Source organism: Poromitra crassiceps (genome assembly GCF_964638095.1).
Source record: "Poromitra crassiceps genome assembly, chromosome: 13".
NCBI classification, from domain to species: domain Eukaryota; kingdom Metazoa; phylum Chordata; class Actinopteri; order Beryciformes; family Melamphaidae; genus Poromitra; species Poromitra crassiceps.
In genome coordinates this window covers 27078308-27103868 of record NC_139644.1, presented here as the reverse complement: position 1 = coordinate 27103868, position 25561 = coordinate 27078308, and the positions used below count along the sequence as shown (strand labels likewise).

At 46.6% G+C, this 25561-nt stretch overlaps 1 protein-coding gene across 2 annotated transcripts; it reads right to left on the bottom strand.

The window, feature by feature from the left end:
* srebf1 (sterol regulatory element binding transcription factor 1) lies at positions 1 to 24862 on the bottom strand. Of its 2 annotated transcripts, none has more exons than XM_083648654.1 (19): positions 24567 to 24862; positions 21000 to 21692; positions 17752 to 17921; positions 17482 to 17613; positions 17054 to 17266; positions 14494 to 14608; positions 13545 to 13702; positions 12987 to 13203; positions 12615 to 12799; positions 11885 to 12146; positions 11411 to 11577; positions 10717 to 10885; positions 10099 to 10207; positions 9794 to 9903; positions 7554 to 7686; positions 6935 to 7100; positions 4121 to 4306; positions 3455 to 3566; positions 1 to 1856 (listed from the first exon to the last, which is right to left on the bottom strand). In XM_083648654.1, exons 1-19 carry the CDS (start codon positions 24670 to 24672, stop codon positions 1630 to 1632), a joined length of 3630 nt encoding a protein of 1209 aa, XP_083504780.1. In that variant the 5' UTR covers positions 24673 to 24862; the 3' UTR covers positions 1 to 1629. The 2 variants fall into 2 exon arrangements, with proteins under 2 accessions (XP_083504780.1, XP_083504781.1); XM_083648655.1 differs by lacking the exon at positions 24567 to 24862 and adding an exon at positions 21887 to 22022.
* Positions 24863 to 25561: the final 699 nt, after the last annotated feature.

The following is a 25561-nucleotide window of genomic DNA, read 5'->3' as shown; positions in this document are numbered from 1 at the left end:
CAAAATGTTTTTATATTTACATCATCAAGGAATAAACCAAAGATCAAGGAGCAAAGACAGGAAGAGATGGGTGTCAATGAAAGAATACATGAACAATACCATTGAACGTGGTTGCTTCTTGTGAAGCCATCTCAACCCAGCTTCTCTCAGTCTTTCCTAACAGTGACAATCTATAAAACATACTGGTCCTGGGACAAAAACATGCTGAAGATTCAAAACATTTTTTTACAGTATTCTACAAAGAATATCCGGTTGGGTTCTCTAAGGGCATGAAATTCACATGAATTAAAATAAATGTTGCCTGTATTGCTGCAGCTACAAAGGAAAACCAGGGGGGGATTCACGACAGGCCGTCTTTGGAAAAAGTGCCAACTTGATTTTGAAACCGTCTGCGTGACTTATGTAACTTGTTGCAAAAGTGACAAAGGTTCACATTATTGTTCAAATCGTTAGCTAACACTAACATTGGACACTGCCAATTGGATTTGATCTCATAGCTGCACACAACTTGTGCAATAGTGTAACGGGTCAACTGAGTCGGACGATGTGACGCACGGCACCTTGATATTTTGACACTCAGCATCATGGCAACACAATACCTGTGTTTTTGGAGCCCGTTCAAACGCTACAAAATAAAAGGGGTGTGTGGGAAGAAAAAATATAAGTACTGTATAGCCGATGTAAAACACTGATCAATCAAGGTTCATACAGATTATAAATACACTTTAAAATATGTACACAGCAAAACAAAAAACAACCTCTATGAAAATAACCTCATAAAGCCATTATTATTTTTTAACTCTTTCAAATCTGCCTCGCAAGGCTAGTGCAGATACGAGACTCGGGGCTTGCACAGTGGCAGCATCTCCGATCATCACATGTAGACTGTTGTCAAATCCACCAACATGACAGAAATGAACGTTAACTAAATTATTACACAACAAATCTATATGAACAACCTTGGAAATGGCATCCCACTGAACAAGCCCGCAGTCTGACCAATGTGAGCTTGGTCACATTCCGCCCGCCGACACCTGACTCTGCTGCAGCCAACCAGAACAGCCGCTCCAGTGCACAGAGCACGGAGCCTGTACGCAAGTGCATCTTCACCCAGAACATTGGGGTTTGTTTATACTGAATAAATGCCGGACAAATATCTCTTCCATGCCACACACACAGACACTGCCGTTCACACGGTCCACCACGGGGATGCGATGGCGCCTCTCTGTGGTCAAACTCTGGCACTGCAACGCGATCTCACGAGGGAATTCAGCTCAGTAAGAAAGAAAGATGCATTCTACATTCTGGGTATGGCAATCAGTTACATTACATTAGAAACCATAGCAACAATGTAACTAGAAACACTTTAATGGGGGGTCAAGAGGTGTCTTCTGGTTGGAGATGGGGGATCAAGTCATCCGGTGTGTCTCATGAATCTCTATAGTCTTATCAATCTGTCCAATAGCTGCAGGCCAAAATGCATGAGACCGTATGCCTGTGTCTGTGTAGTGTGTACACATTTTTATTTCATGAGTGTCTGTACGAGTGGATGAAAATGCATGTTTCTTGTATGCGTGTGTTTGATCTTTATACAGTGTGTGTGTGTGTGTGTGTGTGTGCCTCTTGTCTTTAGCTGGAGGTGACGGTGGTGCCGCTGCCCAGCTTGATAATCATTTGCTGGCAGTCGTGGAGGGTCCTCTTGTCGCCCAGCTTCTCCAGCGTGCGGGCCGCGTCGGCCAGCATGCCCACCCTCTGACCCGGGGCCGACAGGAAGGAGGGCGGCAGGTAGCGGCACGCCAGCATCACTGCCTCCGCCTGTTCCCGCTGACCCGGCCGCGTCTCGCACTCCTCTGGATCTGGACACAAACAAGCAAGGAACGTTTGCCGTTAGCCTACAGTCAACGAATAAATCATTTTCTCAAACCAACAGGAGCTCTGTGTTAGCATGATGAGGATCCTGTTGTATAAACTGCTATTTATTTGTTGTATTATTTATTTTACTTTAGGCCTTTATTAAAAATAGAAAGAGACATTGAAGGTGTGTGTGTGTGTGTGTGTGTGTGTGTGTGTGTGTGAGTGAGTGAGTGAGTGAGTGAGTGAGTGAGTGAGTGAGTGAGTGAGTGTGTGTGTGTGTGTGTGTGTGTGTGAGTGAGAGAGAGAGAGAGAGAGAGAGAGAGACGGACGGACACAAAATATATGTGTGAGAGAGAGACGGGGATGACATGACAAAGGTCACAGGTCAAATTTGAATTCGGAGTTGAGTGTAAAGGTCCTTACACATCGGGAGGTTTTTTTTCGTGCGATTAATTCACACGTCAATAATTTTTTCCCGAACCTATATCAGTCAATGCAACCGAGGGCGTGCATACCAACGGCGAAGTTTCGCTGAGCGTTATTGTGGTGTTTATTTTTTTGGACCAAGGTCGATTTTTCAGAAATTCGCTTCCGACGTGTACACATCTGTTGCTGTGATTGACAGGTGGGTCAAAATTCACATCGCAATTTGGTGGTGTATATTCACATCGCTCTTGGTGTGTAACAGCCTTTAGGCTCATACAAACACACAAAAGTAGTCAACCGTGCAGTCACACTGCAAACAACACGTCACCAGAAAGAAGTGCATTGATTTCCTGTAGCTCAGTGAGCAGGGAAACTGGTCTTATCAGCCTTCAGTGAGGCACAACTGAATTTTTCACAGCCATCAAGCGTAGACAGCAATCAGTCAGACTTCTGTCCTTCTTCGCCTACTGATGTGATTTTGAATGACAGTTCCTGCCTAGCGTGTGCAACACAGACAAGAGGTTGATGATTACAGCCATTCACAATGTTCCAGTTCTCGACACCTTTGATTTGAAAGACTACAGGAATACTATACTAAAATCCTGCTTTGGGAACGGTTTCATCTTGGGGGCGATGGAAAACTGAAGTCATTTAGTCTTTTCTGTTTATTTTTGATTAATGCTATCTGAATAGCAGCCATGTTAACTCATCAAAATGGTGCAACATTATGGTTAATTTATCAGAGCCTCTCGTACCATCCACAATGAAGCTACCCACCAAATAAGTTGCTTGCACTGTACGCTGATGTTGCCATAAACACTCATATTTCAGCACAATATCAAAACATGAACAATTAAGACTACACAGACACCCCCCCACCCTCACCCCAAAATGTGATATGTGTGGACCATGTTTATATTATATAGACATGAATTCATATAGACAAATGCAAAATATCAACAGCAGCCAATAAGAAAACAATGCTGCCAGTGCCTACCAACAGAATTACTGATGGGCGGGAAAAAGAGAAAAGAAAATCAAAGTACACACACACACACACACACACACACACACACACACACACACACACACACACACACACACACACACACACACACACACACACACACACACACACACACACACACACACACACACACACACACACACACACCTGTCTTAGCTCCGGGGGTTGCTCTGCGTCGCAGTGAGCGGTCCAGGAGCTGATGAGTGCGGGTGGGACTGGCCCCCGCCATCAGCCTGGCTGTAGCTTCATGAAGGAACAACTGGAAGGAGATGGAGGGAAAACAGATGAGAGAGAGAGAGAGAGAGGGGGAGAGACACACACACACACACACACACACACACACACACACAGAGAGGGGGAGGAGGGATGAGAGGGAGTGATGATGACTCATACAGAATGTTCAGTTCTACCTCAGAGAGTTTGAAGCCTTGTGAACAATGCTGCTAAACACCTGCCTCAGGGGCGTGTGTGTGTGCGTGTGCGTGTGTGTGTATATCTGTATGTGTGTGTGTGTGTGTGTGTGTGTGTATGTGTGTGTGTGTGTGTGTGTGTGTGTGTGTGTGTTCTAACACCTCCCAGCTAATTTCCAGAGATTCATATTGAAGAATGCCTTGCAAATATGTGCACATGATTCATCTGTACATCTATGTGTATGTACTGTACATCAACCTGCTCATCGTGTGAAGAATTCTACCCTGTGTCACTCCAAGCATGCACACAGTCTATTGTGACGTGTGTGTGTGTGTGTGTGTGTGTGTGTGTGTGTGTGTGTGTGTGTGTGTGTGTGTGTGTGTGTGTGCATTGTTTACGTACTCTTCTCATAGCGGGCCTGAAGCTGTGGGCCAGCTTGCGCAGGGAGCTGAGGTCTTGCTGGAAGCCCTGGAGCTCCGGCGGGGAGGCCTGGTGGAGCCCCGCCCCCGGCCCCGCCCCCTGCTGCTGCAGACGCCACACGTTGGTCCTCATCACCAGCAGCAGGTCACACAGCAGCAACTGGACGACCTGGAACACAGGGAGAGAACGGGACAGGATCAGATGTTATCAGCTTCACTGCCATGAAAGGGACAGGTGCTGCTGCATTCTACCAAGAACAACACGGACACGGATTCACAAGACCTGGACTGAGAGGAGAAGGGGTTAGGATGAAAATATAGAAGAAGAAAATACAAAATATACAAAAGTGTCAAATGTAGTTAAGCATTGGGAATCAAGAGTTATTTTCTCGGGTGTGATGGTTTGAAGGAAACAGTGTCAATTGAAATCCATGTGTTTCTTTGTGTACTGCTGTTGCTGCTACTGCTGCTGCTGTTCTATTCAAACATGAAGGTCATTTTGAGTCACTAGCTGGGTTTCCATCCAAATGTATCGCAACTTTTAATCGAATTTTCAGAAAGTCGGCAAAATAAAATGCGAAACAATGCGCGTTTCCATCCACTGCTATTTTGCGAATTATAGAGCTGTCAATCACCTCGTGTTTGAGGCTGTCTGAGCTGCTGATCAGCTGCTAGACCCGATATACAGCTCTGTTAAACACATCTAACACATTTAAAGTTTCTTGATGATCTACAAGTAGACAAAGGTACCATAACGCCATTTCTGGATTACCAGGTGCGACTCGGAAAGCATAACGTTATAATCAACGGAGCAGATAGTAAGTGAATACAATTGCATTCAATTCTAGAAGTGAGTCGCCTTAAAATTAATATCCCAGTCTTCTTCTGTTTACCACGGCGGGTATTGCAGTGATCAAGGAAAACTGTGTTGTTTTTGAATGGAGAGACAACGGAATATCGCTTAAACTGTTCCCACCGCACGTTTTGCATTTTCCTTTTATCGATACACGCGACTTTTCCGCCTCCCTCAAGCGTGATTTTTTTTTTTGCGATATTTGGAGGTTTTTGCGAATTAGGCAGCGTTTCCACTCAGTTTTTTATGCGCAAATTGAAATTCCGCATCAAAACAGGTGGATGGAAACCCGACTACTGTGTGTGTGGAGACTCAAAACATGTGCTCAGTCATCTGGTACAAGAGGTCATCTTGGGATTTGGGAGGTTATTTAACCAGTGCAAACCTTTAAGCCAATGTTGCCACTTGCCCTACGGCTTTTCCCTTGACCCCTCCAAACACCACCCATATCCCCCTAGCCACTCCACTACCCCCCCCCCCCCAAAGAAACACCACCCATATCCCCCTAGCCACTCCACTACCCCCCCCCCCCCAAAGAAACACCACCCATATCCCCCTAGCCACTCCACTACCCCCCCCCCCCCAAAGAAACACCACCCATATCCCCCTAGCCACTCCACTACCCCCCCCCCCCAAAGAAACACCACCCATATCCCCCTAGCCACTCCACTACCCCCCCCCCCCAAAGAAACACCACCCATATCCCCCTAGCCACTCCACTACCCCCCCCCCCAAACACCACCCATATCCCCCTAGCCACTCCACTACCCCCCCCCCCAAACACCACCCATATCCCCCTAGCCACTCCACTACCCCCACCAAACACCACCCATATCCCCCTAGCCACTCCACTAGCCCCCCCCCCCCCAAACACCACCCATATCCCCCTAGCCACTCCACTAACGCCCCCCAAACACCACCCATATCCCCCTAGCCACTCCACTAACCCCCCCAAACACCACCCATATCCCCCTAGCCACTCCACTAACCCCCCCAAACACCACCCATATCCCCCTAGCCACTCCACTAACCCCCCCAAACACCACCCATATCCCCCTAGCCACTCCACTAACCACCCCCAAACATCACCCATATCCCCCTAGCCACTCCACTAACCTCCCCCCCGAAAAGAAACACCACCCATATCCCCTTAGCCACTAATCGTACCCACCCCTACCACCTTCCTATCCTATCACTCTCTACTACCTTCCTATCCCTAGCTATGGCCATTTTCCCACTAAACGTCCATGACTGACATCTCCATCATCCATCTTATGACCCCAATGGGGCAGCTGACCCAGCGCCGTGGGAAATACGGGGGTTCGGGGTCATGTGACCTTACGGGATGAACACAGGGAAGTTACTTGCTAAGGACTTTCCAACGGTGCGTGTTGGGCTGCTAGTGGCCCAGCTCTGTGTTGCACTGCAGGTACATTGCACTTCGCTGAGACACACATGCAATGCAACTACAATGCACCGCAGCTCTGGCCATGGACATGCCAACTACCTCTCCACCAGCATCACCATCTGCTGGACGCCAGAGGCTAGGACGCCAAAAAGCTGCTTGAGGGGATCACCTCTGTGTGTTAGTGTGATCGATTGTGTCTTTGTTCTGTGAAAGTGTATGTAGTTGTGTGATTATGCAAGCGAGCGCGTGTGTGTACTGTGTGTGTACTCTGTGTGTGGGTGTGTGTGTGTGTGTGTGTGTGTGTGTGTGTGTTAGTGGGCGGCTTTTCGTTTACAATTTTAAACACACACACGCGCACACACAGTACATCTGTGTGTGCGCGCGACCTTGCACATCTGCTAATATTTTTATGGGTTGTATTTTTTTTATGCGGTAGCTGTCGCCCAGAGAGTTTCCCTCACAGGAATAATAAACTTCAAGTTGACTTTTATGCACACAAATGTGAAAGCACTTGTGACTTGTGCCTGTGTGTGTACCTTGTCTATGCTGGAGCTGTGGCAGTGTGGTCCCAGGTTGAGGCTGTCTCGGAGCAGGCTGCTGGCCTTGTCGCTGTGGCTCAGACTCAGCTGGCAGTTCTCTGGCTTGGACAGCAGAGCGCGCACCGCCCGGAACGTGTTCAGAGACGCCTTGGGCAGACGACTCCTGACAGAGCAGCAGAGGGGGAGAAGAAGAGAGAATGAGGACATGTCAGATGCTCTTCGGCTGGCTGCAGAATTCCCTGTGTGTGTGTGTGTGTGTGTGTGTGTGTGTGTGTGAGAGAGAGTGTGTGCTGGTGCGTGCATGTGTGCGTGCGTCTGTGTGTGTGTGTGTGTGTGTGTGTGTGTGTGTGTGTGTATGTATGTGAGAGAGAGTGTGTGCTGGTGCGTGCATCTGTGTGTGTGTGTGTGTGTGTATGTGAGAGAGAGTGTGTGCTGGTGCGTGTGTGTGTGTGTGTGTGTGTGTGTGTGTGTGTGTATGTGAGAGAGAGTGTGTGCTGGTGCGTGCGTCTGTGTGTGTGTGTGTGTGTGTGTGTGTGTGTGTATGTGAGAGAGAGTGTGTGCTGGTGCGTGCGTCTGTGTGTGTGTGTGTGTGCGCACGTGTGCATGTCCAACTCACTCTGCGTTCTGCAGACTGCGGGGCAGGTGCTCTACAGCCGGGTACAGTCTCTCTGCTGCAGCGTCGTCTCCCTGGAGCCAGTTGATGATCACCACGGCAACCGAGGACCACCACTTAGAGTGGGGATCACAGCCTGGGGTTCAAGAGGGTGGGGAACAACATGGTTAAAAAAGAACTTGCAAACATTCAAACTAACCAACTGCCCACACTTGGCCTGCATGACTATTTTCATTGTTGATTACTCTGTCGATTATTTTCTCAATTAATCGATTAGTTGTTTCGTCTATAAAATGGTGGAAAATGGTGGAAAATGTAGATCAGTGTTCCCACAGCACAAGATGGTGTCCTCCATCTTGTTTTGTCCACAACCCAAAGATATTCAGTTTACTGTCATAGAGGAGTGAAGAACCGAGAAAAGATTCACATGTAAGAAGCTGGAATCAGATTTAAAAAAGAAAAAAAATTGACAAATTTTTATTTTTATTACTCAAACCGATTAATCGATTATCAAAATAGTTGGCGATTAATGTAATAGTTGACAGCTAATCGATTAATCATTGCAGCTCCAGACCACACTTACATTTTTACATACACATGCATGAGCACACACACACACACACACACACACACACACACAGCTGCCGTCTGTATCCTGACCTCTGAATCAATCTGCTTCCCCCCTCTGGCATGGTCAAAACATGCTGAGAGAAAGCGGCCATTTTGACGACTCCCTCATGAGGGAAACTCCTCCATTTAACATTGGGGTGAGAGTGAGAGACACACACACACACACACACACACACACACACACACACACACACACACACACACACACACACACACACACTTCCAACACTGAGTGAGCAACCTGAGGCTCTGCCAAGAAAAGTCTGCTATTAAAATCCCTGCGCTGCCTCCTCCCCCTCCCTCCTCCCTCCTCTCAAGGTGATCAGTGATTTGACAGCGCTGAAGATAGATGAAGCAATCTAGCGGCCGCCTCCCTCTCACCTCGCCCCCCTTTGGCTCACATCAGTGATCAGTGAGGACAAAGGAAAGTGGTGGGCGGGTGGAACTCAACCTAGTGGAAATAAAGCTACTCAATCTCAATAGTCTACGAATGAACTTTACTTCATTCTTTCTTCTCTTTCTGCAATTACATCAAGGAGAGCGCGCCAGATGCAGGAACGATGCGGGGAAAACAACCCCAGCTCTCAGGGAGAGAAGATGGGGAGGAATCAAGACAGTCTAAATCTCTACTCGGGTTTTCACGTTAATGCAAAAGGACTTTTTTAAGTTGGCGAGTGCTAGGTTGGCGAGCTATACTTCTTAGCATCCTGATTTAGGGTTTAAGTCTGGGATAAAAGGGTTTTGGTTCTATTTAGTGGCTTACTGATTTATTTATTTTTTATATCCCCCCCCCCCGCCCCCCCGATTTTTTTATCCCATTTTTATCCCCCTTTAGTGCTAATTTAATTTATTTATCCTGGTTGCTACTCCACCCTCTGCCGATCTGGGGAGAGCCGAAACTGGCTCCATGCTTCCTCCGAGACATGGGCAGTTAGCCAGCCGCTTCTTTTCACCTGACAGGGGAAGCTTCACCGGTAGGACATAGCACGTGGGAGGTTCACGCTATTCCAACCAGTTCCCCTCCCTCCGAACAGGCGCCCTTAACGACCAGAGGAGGAACCACATTAGCAACCAGGATATTGCATGTTTTTGGTGAAGGGGGTTCCTATATGAAGGAAACCCCCAGGAGGCACGGGGAGAACATGCAAACTCCACACAGAAAGGCCCTTTTGACGACCCCACCCGGGCGGTGGGCACTCGAGGACATGCGGACGGGCACGCATTCCGTCAGCGTTCACAGCGTCCCAGGTGGGAATCGAACCCAGGACCTTCGAGCTGTGCGGCGACAGCGCTTACCACTGCACCACCGTACCCCCCCGGCTTACTGATTTTTGGCACTGATTTTCAAGTTATCCGATCCAAGATGTCCTTACAATGGCTGGATCTCAGCCTACTACTAGCCTAGTTTAATTTGGGAGAATCCAGTCTTATTTTATATAGATGGAGTTTAGCTTTCAAGCTAAACACCATCAAGCTAAACCTTAATTAATAAGTCATCAAATTAAAGGTATTTTCATCGCCTGATACACAAAATAGAGCGCCTTGGAATTACTTAAATTCTCAGCAGCCCAAATCTATCGGGGGCAGAAATGAGAGTTGCCATAGTGACTTACCAGTCACAGTGGCCATGTTGGAGCCGATGGCAAAGGACTGGGTCGTGGCACCGGCCGCATCTGACGCACTGGTCAACAGCTGGAGGTACTCCAGGGCATCAGCATACTCCCTGAGGAGAAACAAGCATCGCTCAGCTATTTTGCTCTAAGGCCAAGGAGGTACAAAGACAAAAGATGGACAATTCGCAAACTGTTACCATTTACAGCATTTTAGAATTATTACATTTTTATTACACACTGCCGGTGGAGTGACCAGAATCAGAGGGCCATTGTTATTTGTAAATGTGTGTGTGTGCTCTGCTTACCCCTCTCCCTGGCTGGAGCTTTTCTCTCCGTGAGGCTGGGCCACACAGTACAGAGACTTCTCCAGCAGGTGTTCTCTGAAGGCCTGGGTTACCTGGGCCAGAGGGTCCACTGTAAGAGTACCGACAGAGGGTTGAGATGAGAAATGAGAAAGACAAGTGTGTGTGTGTGTGTGTGTGTGTGTGAGTGTGAGTGTGTGTGTGTGTGTGTGTGAGAGAGAGAGAGAGAGAGAGAGAGAGAGTGTGTGTGTGTGTGTGTGTGTGTGAGAGAGAGAGAGCGAGAGCGAGAGAGAGTGTGTGTGAGAGAGAGAGAGAGAGAGAGAGAGAGAGAGTGTGTGTGTGTGTGTGTGTGTGTGTGTGAGAGAGAGTGGGTGGGTGAGTGAGTAACTAAGTGAATGCGTGAGAGAAAGAGAGGCATAGGTCAAATTGTTATTTGAAAAGGATTCATTATAGCTGGTACAATACGAGCGAGACCAGCAGTGCTAAAACCCCTGCATGTCGCACAATGCAGAAATGAAACCTGAAACATGATGACTGAGCCAGGACTGAGTATGTGTGTGTGTGTGTGTGTGTGTGTGTGTGTTACAGACAGGACAGAGTGTGTGTATTGTCTACACTGACCTGTATTGCCAGCCTGGCTGTAGATGCTTTCTTTGGGGGTGCTGCGGACAGCCCAGTCCCCATCCACAAAGAAACGGTGGCCCAGGGGGTGACAGAGCCACTGCATGGCCTGAGGCACACTGCCACTGGACGACAGGCACGCCTGGCGCGCGCTGCTCAGGAACACACGCTAAGGAGGGAATAGCAAAAGACAGTTAGTTAAAGGGACTCTCCACCAAAAAACAATGCAGATTTATTTTGCACATGATCTCACACATATGTAAAAACTGAAAACAGTTTTGCAGACATTTATTTAGTTTGACAGTTACTGAGAGTTGATTTTGAGTTAAGTTGTGATCTGTGCATGAATGAATTTTCGGTGGAGTGTCCCTTTAAGGTGTACAGTCTCAACTCTTTTTTTGATGGCAGTGTAGACAGGATTAGACAGTCATTTGTTTAATAACGATGTGCTGCTTCAGTCAGTGTAGTTTGGTTCATTTCAAGTCAGTAAATTCCAAGTATATTTACAAGTCAATTTAAGGTCATTCATTTAAGTTGGAAGCCAACTAATGCCAATTAATGCCAACTCAAAGATCCTGATTGTTTAAGTGTGTACCACTTAGCAACACAACCCGTAATACATGCAAGTATTTTATTCTGACAGCGTCCAAGCAAGGATAGGGTTTAAGTGAAGATGCATAGGTATGGGACTTACAGATGTGAAGTGCAGGATCCTGGGCAGGCTGGCTTTGACCCGTAGGGCTGCAGAGACGTAGACCTCGGCCAGCGTGGCCACGGGCAGGCAGGAGCTGGCACACTCTGCCAGGTTGACGGCACTCAGAGCCATGTGCACCGCTGACAGGTGGCTGCCGTTCAGCTTACCTGCATGCACAGACAGGACAGTGAAATCATCAATATTTTCTCCAGATATTCTATTCCACAGACAAGTGTTTTGCAAGTCCAGAAATCACAGCGCACAAGGAATAGGCCTAAAGTGATCTCCAGAGGAATCACAAAACACTCCACTACTATTTGCTTTGAATCCTTAATATAAAGCCTTTATTGGGACTGAATCACAATACACTCACTCTTACAGCAACAAAGATTCATATAATTCTATATGCCATGCTATGGCGTGATTTGATTTAGAAACCCACAGTGGGGGTTTTTTTTTCCCCCACCAACCAACCTGTCATGTGTAGCTGGTGCAGGCGGTGGTAAACCAGGGCGGCGTCGCGGCTGCTCTTGCAGGCGTCTTCCTGCAGGGGGCGGTCTGATCGCAGCCCCCCAGCCCTGGCGGCCAGCCAGCGGCCCACCCAGAGGCGCTGGAGGCAGAATCGCAGCAGGGCCCACAGAGACGCACAGGCCAGGTCTAACTGGGAAGTGGGTAAGGGACGGCCGAGAGCCTTCAGACAGGTCCACAGGTTCTGACTGGCCTGGGCGAAGTCTCCCTGTCGAGGGGACAAGAGGAGGGCGATGAGGAGGAAGAGAAGATGAGAGGTGGTCGTCTAAGTTAGAGAGAGATGGACGACGAGGATGAAAGTCAAAAGAACTAATAGGGGGATTAGAGTAATTAAGTGTATGGGCAAGAGCAAGGCACAAGAGATTTCATATAGGGTCAACGGTCAATAGATATTAGGAGTCTTCATATACCACAGATATACATCATAATTAAAACTGGTTTTGTTTCATTTATTTTACGTGTTCCCAAATGCCTAACTCGGGGTATAAAAACGTATCGTTGTTTCTTTATTGTTTGAATTATTAAATATTATTTTGTTGTAATTACTTATTATCTCTAATACTCTCTATTCTTTCCTTATCCATGTCAGGCCTTGTTCTTGGATGCTGTAATGACCCAAATTCCCCATGGGCATCATTAAAGTGTTATGGAATTGTATCAAAGCAGCAAACCTTACCCTGGCCAGGTCCAGGTCGGCCTGTTTGCGGTGCCTCCAGAACAGGACAGAGGATCCAGAGTGGGGTCTGGTTACAGGCTCTCCATACACCAACAGTCGGATCAGCACCCCTGACACCAGAACCCCGTTCAGTAGCCACACCAGCAGGGTGGGCAGCATCCAGTCCATCCAGCCCCATGAGTTCGCTATGGACAACACACAATTCACATACCACAAACCTGGACAATGTATACAGACACATTCTCATCAAACTATAAACATGTTCTATTCATTTTGTGCAATGCTGTCATATTTGTCATTTTAGAACACATCACAAAAAATGCATGCTTATATAACAAGACAATCCAGCAGTCAGTGTTTATCCTCTCATACCTGCCATCTCCAGGCCCAGCACACTCCTGCCTGTGCCGTGGGTGGCAGTGCTTGCTCCGGCTGAGCTGCTGCCCGTGCCGCAGAGCAAGGCAGCCAGGGGGTTGAGGGAGAGGAAGAGGAAGGTGAAGGCACACAGCGCCATGCGGGACCGGTCCAACATTCCCCCTGCGCTGCCCCCTGCTGACGATGTGTCCAGCATGCCCACACTCGGCTGGCACTTCGAGGAGAGGCCAGAAAGAGGTGTTAATGAAACAAACTCGATGCCAGGACTGTGATGTAATCATTTTGTAATACAGTTATCTATGCTGCACTGTCGATGTGACAAAAATACAAGTTGTTACTTTTGAAGGCATTGTTGTTTCTCCTGAGCCAATCAATTCCTATCAACAGCCAATTAAGCCCATCTCATAATGGGAATCTATCAATTTAGGTGAGCAGTTGATTATGAGACAGGCTCTCTCCAGGTCACCCTACATGGCCCCATTTAACGTAAAACACTGAACATCAACCTCTACTATTAAGGATTCCAGTTTGTGTGTATTAGTGAGAGCCGTGTACCTTGGTGTCCTCCCCCATGGGGCTGTCAGGTTCAGAGTCACTGGTGGAGTAGGAGGTGGGAGAGCCCACGTCAGAGGCCGGAGGGGTGGGCAGCTCATTCTTCACCTCTGCCTGGCTATCCACCTCCATGGCGTTGGCAACTAGGTCCTTGAGAGACTCTGAAGGAAGAGGAAAGAAGAGGCAATCAGAGGCACAAAGGCAAAAACATCTTCAAAGAGTAATTTGAATTTTAGAGGCTACAGAAGATCACTTTCAGGGAAATTCAGAGATCGGAATGTGAGAGGACGTTGGCGTGTTTGTCGCCGTTTCTCAATCCGAGGCAAAATTGTGTTGTTTTTTTGGTAATAGACTCCATTTTATCCACACTGCTTTACAATGCCTCCAGTCACCCATTCACAAACACATTCACACACCGATGGCGGTAAGCCATCGGTGGGTGCTGGCTCAGGCATCGGGAACAATTTGGGGTTCAGTATCTTGCCCAAGGACACTTTGACATGCGGACTGGAGGAGGCGGGGATAGAATCACCAACCTCTTTTATCCAAAGCAATTAGTGGATGACCCGCTCTACCTCCTGAGCCACAGAGATCGTAGTTCCGTCTAAAAGTGTGTTATACCGTTGCGACCTAAACACCAGTATAAAATGCAGAGGTTGGAAATTTCCATGTGTCCTATCAGCGTCATTGCGGTTGTGTGACCACATTGTTGACATTGCGTTGCAGCTGTCAGTCACAGCCTAGGTAGGAGCGCTACTAGGAAGCTAGCTGCTAGCCACCGTTATGAATAGCAATAGGAAACCTTTTTTCCCTGTGGGAGACCTCCAACAATAGACTGCATCTTATATACCGATGCGTCTTATACCGGGTTTTACGGTAATTATATTCCAGGAAAATTAAATAAGAAGAGCTCTTGTGAAATAAAGAATGAAGAAAGGCTATAGACACTCACTGTTTTCCTGGGCAGCCATTTTAAGAGCCATGTTCTCCTGTTTGAGTTTCTGATTGGTCTGCTGTATGTAGCGGATGTAGTCAATGGCTTTCTTCAGCACGGCTGACTTGTTGAGCTATGAGAGAGAGGAAAAATAACCCAAACATCAATAAAACAGTCAGAATCACTCCAAAAATAGTTCCTCTACATGAAAAGATATAAAACATACAAAAAAGATACAAACAGTATAAAACAGTAGCTCCTCATTGATCTTTCTAAAAACAATAACATTCACTTGACCATAATTGTATCCATTTTCTCCTGTGGATACGGCCCCATTCTAAACAAGAGGCACTTCAGCTGCCTAATGTCCTATCATCATTACCATGATACATTCAACATAACGAGTTTTGCCAATGAGGTAATTAATTAGCAATTTGTCAACATAGTGTACCGTAAATTTCGGACTATAAACCGCGGCTTTTTCCCCGTTTTTTGGCCCTGCGGCTTATATAACGGTGCGGCTTATCTATGGATTTTATCAGCTAACGGCCGCTCGGGGACCTCCAAAATCTATGGATGTTGGTATGAGGCAGAACGAGAGCAAGACAGACATTACGAGAGCGAGACCCTGATTGGATGATGTTGCAAAAAATGTGCCTCGCGACCTGATTGGAGCACTGTGCCACTACGCTCTCTCAGCCACTACAGTAAAACACCCTCCCTCCTCCCTCGCTCCGGGGGGAAAATGGCAGCGATTGAGCCTGAAAGACAGTCTGAATGAAATTGAATGTAACATTCCCAATTCTATGTATTACATTCTAAAAAACTAACGGCAACATTTTGGAAGGCTAAGCCACACAACTAGCTCGTTGTAATCTAACATCATGCTTCAAAAGATGGAGAACTGGCTGTGTGACGACGATGGCGGCGAGAAGAAGAAGGAAAGAAGGAAATCGAGCAGCAGCACGTAACCTTGGCATCAGGGTGTTGACACAGAGAGCAGACGGCCGAGGTGTGTCCACCGTTCAGATCCGACTGAAGGCCAAAACAGTCGCCACCGAAATGAAAATTGAACATTTTAGAGGTGGACCATCCTGGTGTTTCAGATTTATGAGACGAAAGGGACTGTCCGTCAGGGCGCGGACGACTGTGTGTCAGCAACTCCCTCCCGACTACCAGGAGAAAATTACAAACTTCGGCGAATTCACACAAAGAAAGATCAAGGAATATTCCATCGGACCGGAGCAGATCATAAATATGGATGAAGTGCCTTTGACGTTCGACCTGCCTCTCACTAGGACTGTTAACAAGAAAGGTGAATCGTCCATCACGTTGAGAACCACAGGTCACGAGAGAACGAATTTCACTTGTGTTCTTGGCTGCACAGCATCTGGAGTAAAGCTCCCGCCGATGGTGATTTTTAAGCGTCTCACAATGCCAAAAGAAAAGATCCCCAGCGGGATATGCTTGTTTTGTTGAAATGTTAATAAATGGGAGCTTCCCCAAACAGCCATCTCTTTCCCGACAATCCCCTCTGTGCACGAACCCTTACATATGGTAATTAAACATCAAAACACCCGCGGCTTATAGTCCGGTGCGGCTTATATATGTAACAAACAGGCAATTTTGCTGCTGCGGCTTATACTCAGGTGCGCCTTATAGTGCGGAAATTACGGTACTTGTCTTAAAGTCGAACTGAACCCGTTCGTCGCGTGCGTCTGAGTCCGTTTCAGACTGAAAACATAATTTGTCTGAGATGACAGGTTGAGAGGTGGGTCATAGTATCATGTCGATGATTTTATTTGACAATTCTGGGGACTGGATTGGGCTTTGGTCAATCCTAGCGTGTTCTGCCTCCAAATCGAGTGGGATTCAGTGTGTTGTGGCGCTCCCCTCGGGAAGAGCCTTTTGACGGGAGGTTAGTGGCTGAGTGGAGCTCAGCGAGCCGCAGGCAGCCAGCTGCCTTCGTGTTGCCGAGCGGAGAGTGCAGCACGTCGGCCTGGAATCTCCGAGGTGCGACCCCTGACAACAAGCTCTCGGAGGCGAGAGCCATTATCGCTATAAATGTAAATAATATTCCTGGAATGCGCATTTTAACGAGCCAGTTACATTTCTTTGCATTCTTAGACATTACCGTTTTTGTTTTTTGTTCATGTTTCATACAATTGACCAAGTTAGTAGTTAGTTTATGGGATAGGAATTCTGCCAGATGACAGGCACTAGGTGCCATTTTCTCTTTCTTTTGGAAGAGAAAATTATCCTGAAATGAAGATTTGATTGACAGCTGCCATGTCGTGATATGATTGGTTGAAATGGGGTAGAAATGTGATAGTACTAGGTGACGTCAGCAAACTGTAGATTACTGTTATCAATGAAATCTTGAAAAATGAACTTTTGATGTGAAAAAGTGTGGAAAAACTAAAGAAATTAGATTTTTGTGATTTTTTTTGCATACATTATTAAATAGGTGCACTGCATACCCAGGTATTTGAACTAAAAGAAAAGAAAAGTCATTTTTGGGTTCAGCTCGACTTTAAGAGAACACATGCTTGGTTGGAATGTTCAGACGTTCCCCTACCTTGGCCTCAGTGCCAGCCACCAGGTCTTTGAGCTCAAGGATTTTGTCATTGATGGAAGAGCGGTAGCGCTTCTCGATGGCGTTGTGGGCGGTGCGCTTCTCCCCCTTGTGTGGCTGGCCTGCCGGTTTGCCGCTGATGGCGATGCGGTTGATCGGCAGCTTATCGGTGTCCATCATGACGGTGGTCAGGATGGTGCCGCCGCCCATCAGGGCCTGAGGAGGGACGCAGAGCGGGATGGGAAAAGGGGAAAAAGAGGAAGGCAGCTGAAGAACGTGCGCTGAAGTCGTATTTGTCCCTCCGCCCAGTTTCACTTAGTTTTATCTGAACTTAAAGCGGTACGGTTATATTACAAAAAAACATGGGCCTAGTGTGCCTACCTGCAGGGAAGTGCTCTGCCCTGGGGTGTTGGTGCACGGGTCGTGCTTACCTGCAGGGAAGTGGTCTGTCCTGGGGTGTTAGTGTGCAGAGTGGAGCCCATAGTAGTGACGATGCAGGGGTCGTGCTTCAGAGTGGTCAGCAGCAGAGACTCGGCCTTGATGAACTGGGGCTGCAGCAGCACCTGAGACGCACGGGTAGGGAGTGGCACACATAAACCTTTTCAATTCAAATAGCCATTATGTTTACTTCCACTAGAATAAAAACAAGGAGTACAGTGCATTTATTTGTTTCTGTTGTGGTACCATCAACACACACTTACAGGTACTTGATGTATGTGGTGGTGGGGGGCTATGGTTTGAACCGGTGGGCTTGCTGAGGTGGCCAGGAGAGCAGAGGTGGTGGTCAGCCCTTGGAGGTGAGTCTGGATGGCCACTGGCTGAACACTGGGGGGTGAGGACGACAAGCTAGGCACTGGTTGGCTGACAGCTACTGTAGAAAACAATTTATCCAACAGTGATTTGATGAAGTTGAGATGACTCTCGATTCATCCAGTACGACACACACAATTCAAATGCGACCGCAAATGCAGGGTTGAACATGAATAGTGAGAGCAGAAAGTTGATCAGCTGGCAGTGTGTTGGCCCTGGGACATGTGTCAGTCTGTGAACCCTGAAGGTTTAGACTGTATACAGCATAGTGCAGGATTCATGCATCATATTAAAGAATAGGCCTTGGGCCAGGTAGTAAATAATCATCTGAACATTTCAAGATTGTGAATGACATCAATTTCCAAAGCAATCGGATAGCAAACCTCCACTGCAATTTCATAGCAGAAAACAATACAAGAAGCAAGAATATCAGTTGTCTTGCTTTGGGCACTGTGCTGGCTATAGATTTGTAGGCCAATAGGTGAGCTGTTATCTCCAGAGCAAAAATAAGGTGTAGGCAGCATTCAGTGTGTCAGCTTCCATTTCTTATCAGCTCTGAATGTATTAGTAGGTTAGGCAGTGCATTACATCACCTATCTGTAATAGCCAATCAGTGAAGGTTTTACAGTGGACATGGCTACTAGGTGTATGAGCTGTCTCCGAAATATACAAGTTACCTACAAACATGGACACATATTACTCCCCATCTTTTATCAAATGAGCAAAAGGGCAGACTAGAGACTATTGGTGATACCTACATGTGTATGATGTATGTATGAGTAGGGCGTTTTCGAGACAAAGCCATTTTCTTTTAGCCTGCAGACTCTCACATCCCTGAGCAAAGTCTATTCGATTAGGACTTGGATAGGCCATCAGCTGAGCTGAATAAGCTATTGTCCTAGCGAGGGAAAGGCAATACAAGTGCCAGCAGAAAAGAGATCATACTGTACATTTCAGAGAGATTTACAAAGCCATACATACAGCAAGTGAGTAATCATGGCTGTTAGGCTATAGCTGGCATGTTCACCCAGACCTCACAGTCATCAAGAGCATTGCTTTTCATGGCTTTAAACAACATTGGTTTTGTAAAGGTCTCAAAAACAAATGAGGTTTTAGCTGGAGGTGTGTCAAAAGTAAACACTATCCTGTAAACATTCTGCAGACTCACAGAGATGCTGCTAGAGAACCAATACATGTGGCAAAACAAACAGCCAAGCAAAACATTTGTCTTATGTTGTTGTAATTCCTTCATCAGCCACAAGAGACCTCTAGTCTACACAGTGAGTGTGGATTGGGGTTTTGAGTCAGTAAAGGCTGTGAAAACAATTAGTCCTCTCTCAATTGTGGACCAAAATCATTTGGTCCAAATAAGGGATTCCGGATCCCGCCCCCTTTCAGTCTGAGGTGAGAATGACAGAGGTGTAAACTTATTGCCTTTAACTAGGCCCAAGGCTAATATTTACCATATTTGCCAGACAGTAGTGAGCAGCCGGCACACATTAGTCACCCATCTGGGCTGTACCGGGCCCAGGACTCAGGAGGAAGAGGTCAGTGAGTTTGTAATAATGTTGTTGTTGTTACTCTTGTCATGTCCACCCCTGTCCACATGAACTGCTCTGGCTCACCGGCACACCATAAACAAGGACCTCTAACTGTACAACCATGAAGTGCTAGACTGCAACACGTTGGGTCTCCTGTGTGTGTGTGTGTGTGTGTGTGTGTGTGTGTGTGTGTGTGTGTGTGTGTGTGTGTGTGTGTGTGTGCGCGTGTGCATGCATGCGTTCGTGTGCATGCGTGTGTGTGTGCGTGTGCGTGAGTGTGCGTGCATGCGTTCGTGTGCATGCATGTGTGTGTGTGTGTGTGTGTGTGTGTGTGTGTGTGTGTGTGTGAGTGTGCGTGCATGCGTTCGTGTGCATGCATGCGTTCGTGTGCATGCATGTGTGTGTGTGTGTGTGTGTGTGTGTGTGTGTGTGTGTGTGTGTGTGTGTGTGCTCGCGTGAGTGTGTTTGGAAGAGGAAACGCAAAGTGGGCAGTTCTCAAGAACAAATTATTTTACCAAGGTTTGCTTCCAAAATGTCCAGTACCGATAAGATCTAAACACATCTCCCTTATTGATTACTGTTATTTATTGATTCAGCTTCTTCCTGGTCTTTGCTCTTTTTGTTTTGGTCCCCAAACCGCCTCCCCTCTCCACCCCTGCACAGCTCAGAAGCTGACTGTACTTCAATATTAAAGAGTCGACTTTGCCGTTTGTCCTCTTTGCTGCTACACACGCACATCAGTTATAATGCAAATGCTCCAGACACACGCCCTGTTCCTCAGGCCTCACCATGCTGTTACACACACACACACACACACACACACACACACACACACACACACACACACACACACACACACACACACACACACACACACACACACACACACACACACACACTACAGTCTGGGAAGTTTTGGATGCAAAACAGTCAAGGGTATTGTGAGAAACACAATCATTGATAGTATAATTGACAGTTTCTTTTTCATTCTAATTTGGGATTGGTAGCAGAATTTCAATAAATTCTGTTTCAGTCTTAGTATTTTTGGGACGCTATAAGGTTCTACAAAAAAAATGTTTTTATAAAGGAATCAACACTGGCAACATCTTACAAATTCCCAACCCTATATATATCTATTGACATTGTTCAGCATAAAATGCAGTCTTACTGTCATTTTCAAATGCTATTTTCAACTATTATTATTATTCATCACTCTGTTATTCAGAGTGCAACTACAGCTACCTACTTCGGGGTATCTATGTTTCAGAAAGCCAAAATGAGGAATTTTTACATGATCTTTTGAATGTGTTTAGTAAAGCAGATAAGAAGCCTATTGTACTACTAACCCATTCTGTTTTAATGTAAGAGTGGAAATGCCATGCAAATAAACCTGCCATTGTATAGTGGGAAAAAGCATAAGCCCTCTAGTCAGCAGATAGTATAAGACATTGTAATACTCAGTAAGGCCTTATATTTACATAATTCATCTTCAGATATTTTCAGATGTTTTAACGACCTGCAGTTACACTGTACTTTGCAACTCCTAAAATGACAAGCTCCTGTTGGGCAACAAGAAAAAGAGTCGGAGAGTAACTAACCTGTGTAGGTGTTCTGGCTGCTGTAGCTGACCCGGGCCTGCTGGAGCTGAACCGGAGCCTGAAGTTGCGGCTGAGACAGGGGCTGGGGCTGGGGCTGGAGCTGGGGAAGGGTTTGGGGTCCAGGTGAGGTGAACAAAGCCTTGGGTGTGGAGGTGAACGCTGGGCTCTGTCCTGGAGCCTGGGGTGTGCAGGTGAACGCTGGGCTCTGTCCTGGTGAAATATGGGAGGCTACATGGGGCGTGGAGCTGTACACTGGGCTCTGTCCTGGTGAGCCATGAGGGGAGGCTGCATGGGCCGGACCAGGCGGGTTGAGGATGGGTTGGGGCTGGTCCACTTTGGGCTGCCTGAGGCCCGGAGCCTGCGGCGGGGAGGCTGGCTGCTGCCTGGGGTTGGAGGTGGGCACCTTGGCCAGGGGAGACTGCTGGAAGGTGGGGGGTTGGAAGGCCTTGTCTGGGGTGGAGGAGCTACGGGTGATGATGGGGGGCCCCAGGAGGGCATCCAGGTGGGGGCTGCTGCTTAGGATGGAGGAGGAGGAGGAAGATGGAGGGATGGAAGTGGTGGATGGAGGGGGTGCTGAGGAGATGGACTGGGTTAGGCCAGGAAGCTCCTGGACGGGGAGAGGCCCTGTGTATGGAGGGGGATCAAACAGTCCTCCAAACTCCATGTCCTGATTGTTGATGAGCTGCAGCATGTCTGGAGGGGGACAGAAATCAGAATCACCAGCATGAACAGGATGTTCACATGTCAACTGTGCTGACAGAGTTTCACAGTACTAGTCTCTTAAAACAGACAACTGTGCTGACAGAGTTTCACAGTACTAGTCTCTTAAAACAGACAACTGTGCTGACAGAGTTTCACAGTACTAGTCTCTTAAAACAGATGCTTACAAGTCTGTACTTCCTGGAGGGGAAGTTGGTCAAAACAGATGTTGAGGCGGGACATCCGCTCATTTCTCCAATCACCTGCCTCAGTTGTGTTTACATGTGTCTGTCATGATTGGTCGAATACCATCAAACTTCCTTCCGGTCTGAAGTGTTTTTTCTTTGGAGGATGACAACTTCCTCTGGCCAAATTTGAATGGGCTGAAGTACAGAGTGTCTCTGGAGCATTTGAAGATTGTGGAAGAGAGACTGGCTTGAGAGACTAAAGTACAAGTTGGCATACATGGTGATGGTACAACAGCATACAACAACAGCTGCATGCAGCACCAACTGACAGGGCAAAACATAAGATGGATGTATTCTCTACAGTGCAGATAATGAGTAGTTCAAGAAAAAAACGCTTACAAAATCATCGTAATAAATAAGTAGTGACAGTAGTACATTTTACAGATAATTGTACTGGATGGTATATATCATAGTAAGTACCGGTATATGAATTTATGATACACCTAAGAAGAACCACAGATCTGACCACGTCATTTTTACCTCCAAGGCGGTTATGTTTTTAATGCCGTTTGTTTGTCTGTCTGCCTGTCTGTCGTTTAGCAGGAACAGAAAAAGTACTGGCCCGTTTTGGAAGGGTGCAGCATGGGCAAAGGGAGGACCCAGTAAATTTGGGAGTGGATCTGGATCCGACTCACGCAATAAATAGCGAATAATAGCGGGCCTTGGCAGGGGTCTGTGCTCTCTGAGTGCCCTTCTAGTTCAAAGATGAATCCAATACCCAGGTAGGTACCGTGAATCAACTTGATCTGAAATGATAGTGCTTATTAAGGAGGCTCTATTGCTCACCCACCATGATGGCTTGCATCATCCATCTAGTTCCACCGCCCATATCACTGAAGATGTAACTTCTAGACCTCACATCAACCCTTGAGACCAGGAGTCACTGGCTGAACATCTCATGGTGCTCTGCAGTGCACTGCAATTCATACATCTCCCCCCCCCCCAACTCAATAGAATACACCAACAAGTACAGTGGATCGGCAGTCTGTTACAAACAAAAGGCAATGTCTTTTGGAGGCATCGGTAATGCTCAGTAATTCGGTTATGGGCTCACAACTGTGTTATAGGCTGACTCATGGGTTCCACACTTAGCATGCTTTGAACCTCACAGATCCAAATGTTCCATAATGCACCTTTTCCACACAAATTGCTTTGGTTGACTGTTTTAATTATTTGAAATTGATGTGAAAAATATAATGTAAAAAAAAACATGACTGCAAGCATGCATGTTCACCAGTGTGTTCAAGCAGTTTATTACACACTGACTGAGGCATTCATATCCTGTGGCAAGCTGCCAAATCATTTTGTTCTAGGCATTTTGACAGAAAACACAAGAGGAATATATGGAATAGGCCCATATACAGAAAATGGAAAGTTATTCTGTGGTGTGCCTGCACTGAAACGCAGCAGCCTCTGGATTTGTAAACCAATGTTTTGTATGAGGTGATCGCTCCCGACCAATCAGAGCGCGCCTCAGAGACTTGCTATGCAGATCAGCCCCCAAGACAGGAAAGAGAGGGAGCGCTTGTCTGTGGCTCCGGCGTGAGGTTACTATCGAGCAGCATCACCGAGGTTACTGTCGGTCACATTTAGGGAGAAGCGGCAAGTGCTGCTGCACCCTGCAGCCAGAGTGTACCCACTACCGTTTTTAGGCTGTGCAGCTAATATCAGAAACGGCTAGAAGACAATCCCAGGAGAACAATAAACTAATACTCTCACTGATTCGTTGCTAATTATTTTACTGTGTGAATAGGCCCACATTTAACTGTTGATGTATTGTCTTGTCTTGTCCTGTCTAGTCTCTGTTCCTATTGGACCCCATTGGAAATAAGCAGGCTACCAGCTCAATGGGCTATCCAGGCATTAATCTCTTATGATCCAAGTTTTTATCAAGTATTTTGATGTTTGATGTGTATGTGTACTTTGCTTTGAATGGCAAATACATAGATAAAAAAAAACGTGATGAATGTGCCAGCAGAAGTCACGGTAACTAGGTTATGCACAGAGCTTTACACACTAACAGTACTGTATAATAAAAAAACTGTAAAATAAAATATGTATAACAACTTTAAGATGAAGGGTGCTACTGTGGCACGCTGCTCTTATCAATATTTTTGCTCCAGATTTATATAGACAAGATGGGTAACCTCGGTCAACTCAGGCAGTGAACCCAGCAGAGGAGGAATGCACGAGAGTAACCTCGATCTGTGTTGCGAGTTGGGGGCGGGGCGCAGACAAGACCACCTAACCTAACTAGCCTGTTAGCATTACCTGCTAGCTTAGCTAAACTTGTCTGAAACATAAACAATAAGCTGCCAATAAGCTTTCGATGCAAAGGTGTCATAGTGCAGGGATCAAGGAAGAACATAGGCAAATCCTGTAACACATTAAACAATAATAGTACGTATGCATTAGCGTCGCATGACATCCAAAGACTAGCTACTACCTAAACGTAAAGGGAACGGTAGCAAACGTTGGCTGATGACAGCAACGTTGTGAGCTCAGGCTTAATTGGTCGCTAGACACATGGTTGTGCAAGGTACTGTAGCATGAATGAGGTACAATTAGTATACATTAGTTTGCATATTTGCTGGAAGAATTGAGATTGGTAGTTCCTTACCATCAATGTCGTTTAAGAGGGCCGTGTCAATATCGCTGGGGTCATTTAGCGACAGAGTTGGATCCAGATTGTCCAGCGAAGGATCGTCAAAAGACAGGCTGTTCATTTTTACTTTTGTCCTGGTTTCCAAATGTACACTTGAATGGCTAACTAACGATGTAACGCTAAATCAGAACCCGCCAGCGTCCCTACATTTGCCAAAGTGCCAGCTCCCTTGTCGACTTGAAAAACGAATAAAGTAAGCTCAAACTTTGTATTGATCTGTCAACTAGCTGCTCACGTCTACCTCCATGATGATCCAGAGAAACTTGCCAAGCCAAACAGTGAAGCTCATTGAGCACTAAACGTGCTTACGGAGGGAACCAAGCAACCCAACAGAGCAGAGGATGAGTGGCAGGCAACCCAGCCAATCACTGCATTTGCCCTCGATTCCCACGTCCCTGCTGCAGGGTTGTTGTGATTGCCAAAACCTCGAAGGGGGAAAATTATGACAGCACACAGGCTGTCATTATCTAGGACAATGTACAATAAGACATATATCGCATCTATATGTGCTAAACTATTGTAATAACGTTAATATACTACTTAGTGTCATTAGAGAAGTAAAATAGTAAAACTATTCTTTACAGCACATTCTTTACAGTAGCTTTTACTAATATGTACCAAATGGAACAAACTGAATTATCCAATGCAATTTCTTCCAGTCTCGTGCGGGCATGCATGTGTCACAAAATTTTGTATTTTGAAGGGGGAAGCTAAAGCATGGATGTGTTTATTCATAGATTATTGTGGGCTTGCCCTCGACAGCCAATCAGAGCCAAGTAGGTGTGGGCTAATGAAAGACAAGTTTGATTGACTCGAAGTAGTGACTCCTCCTCCTCCTGTAGAACCAGTGAAATCCTCCAATGGGAGGCTCAGAAAGCGAGTGGGGTGATCTGACGTCAGACCTGAGGCTCTAGTGATTACATCATGTATTTATGCCAGAGTAGTGGTGG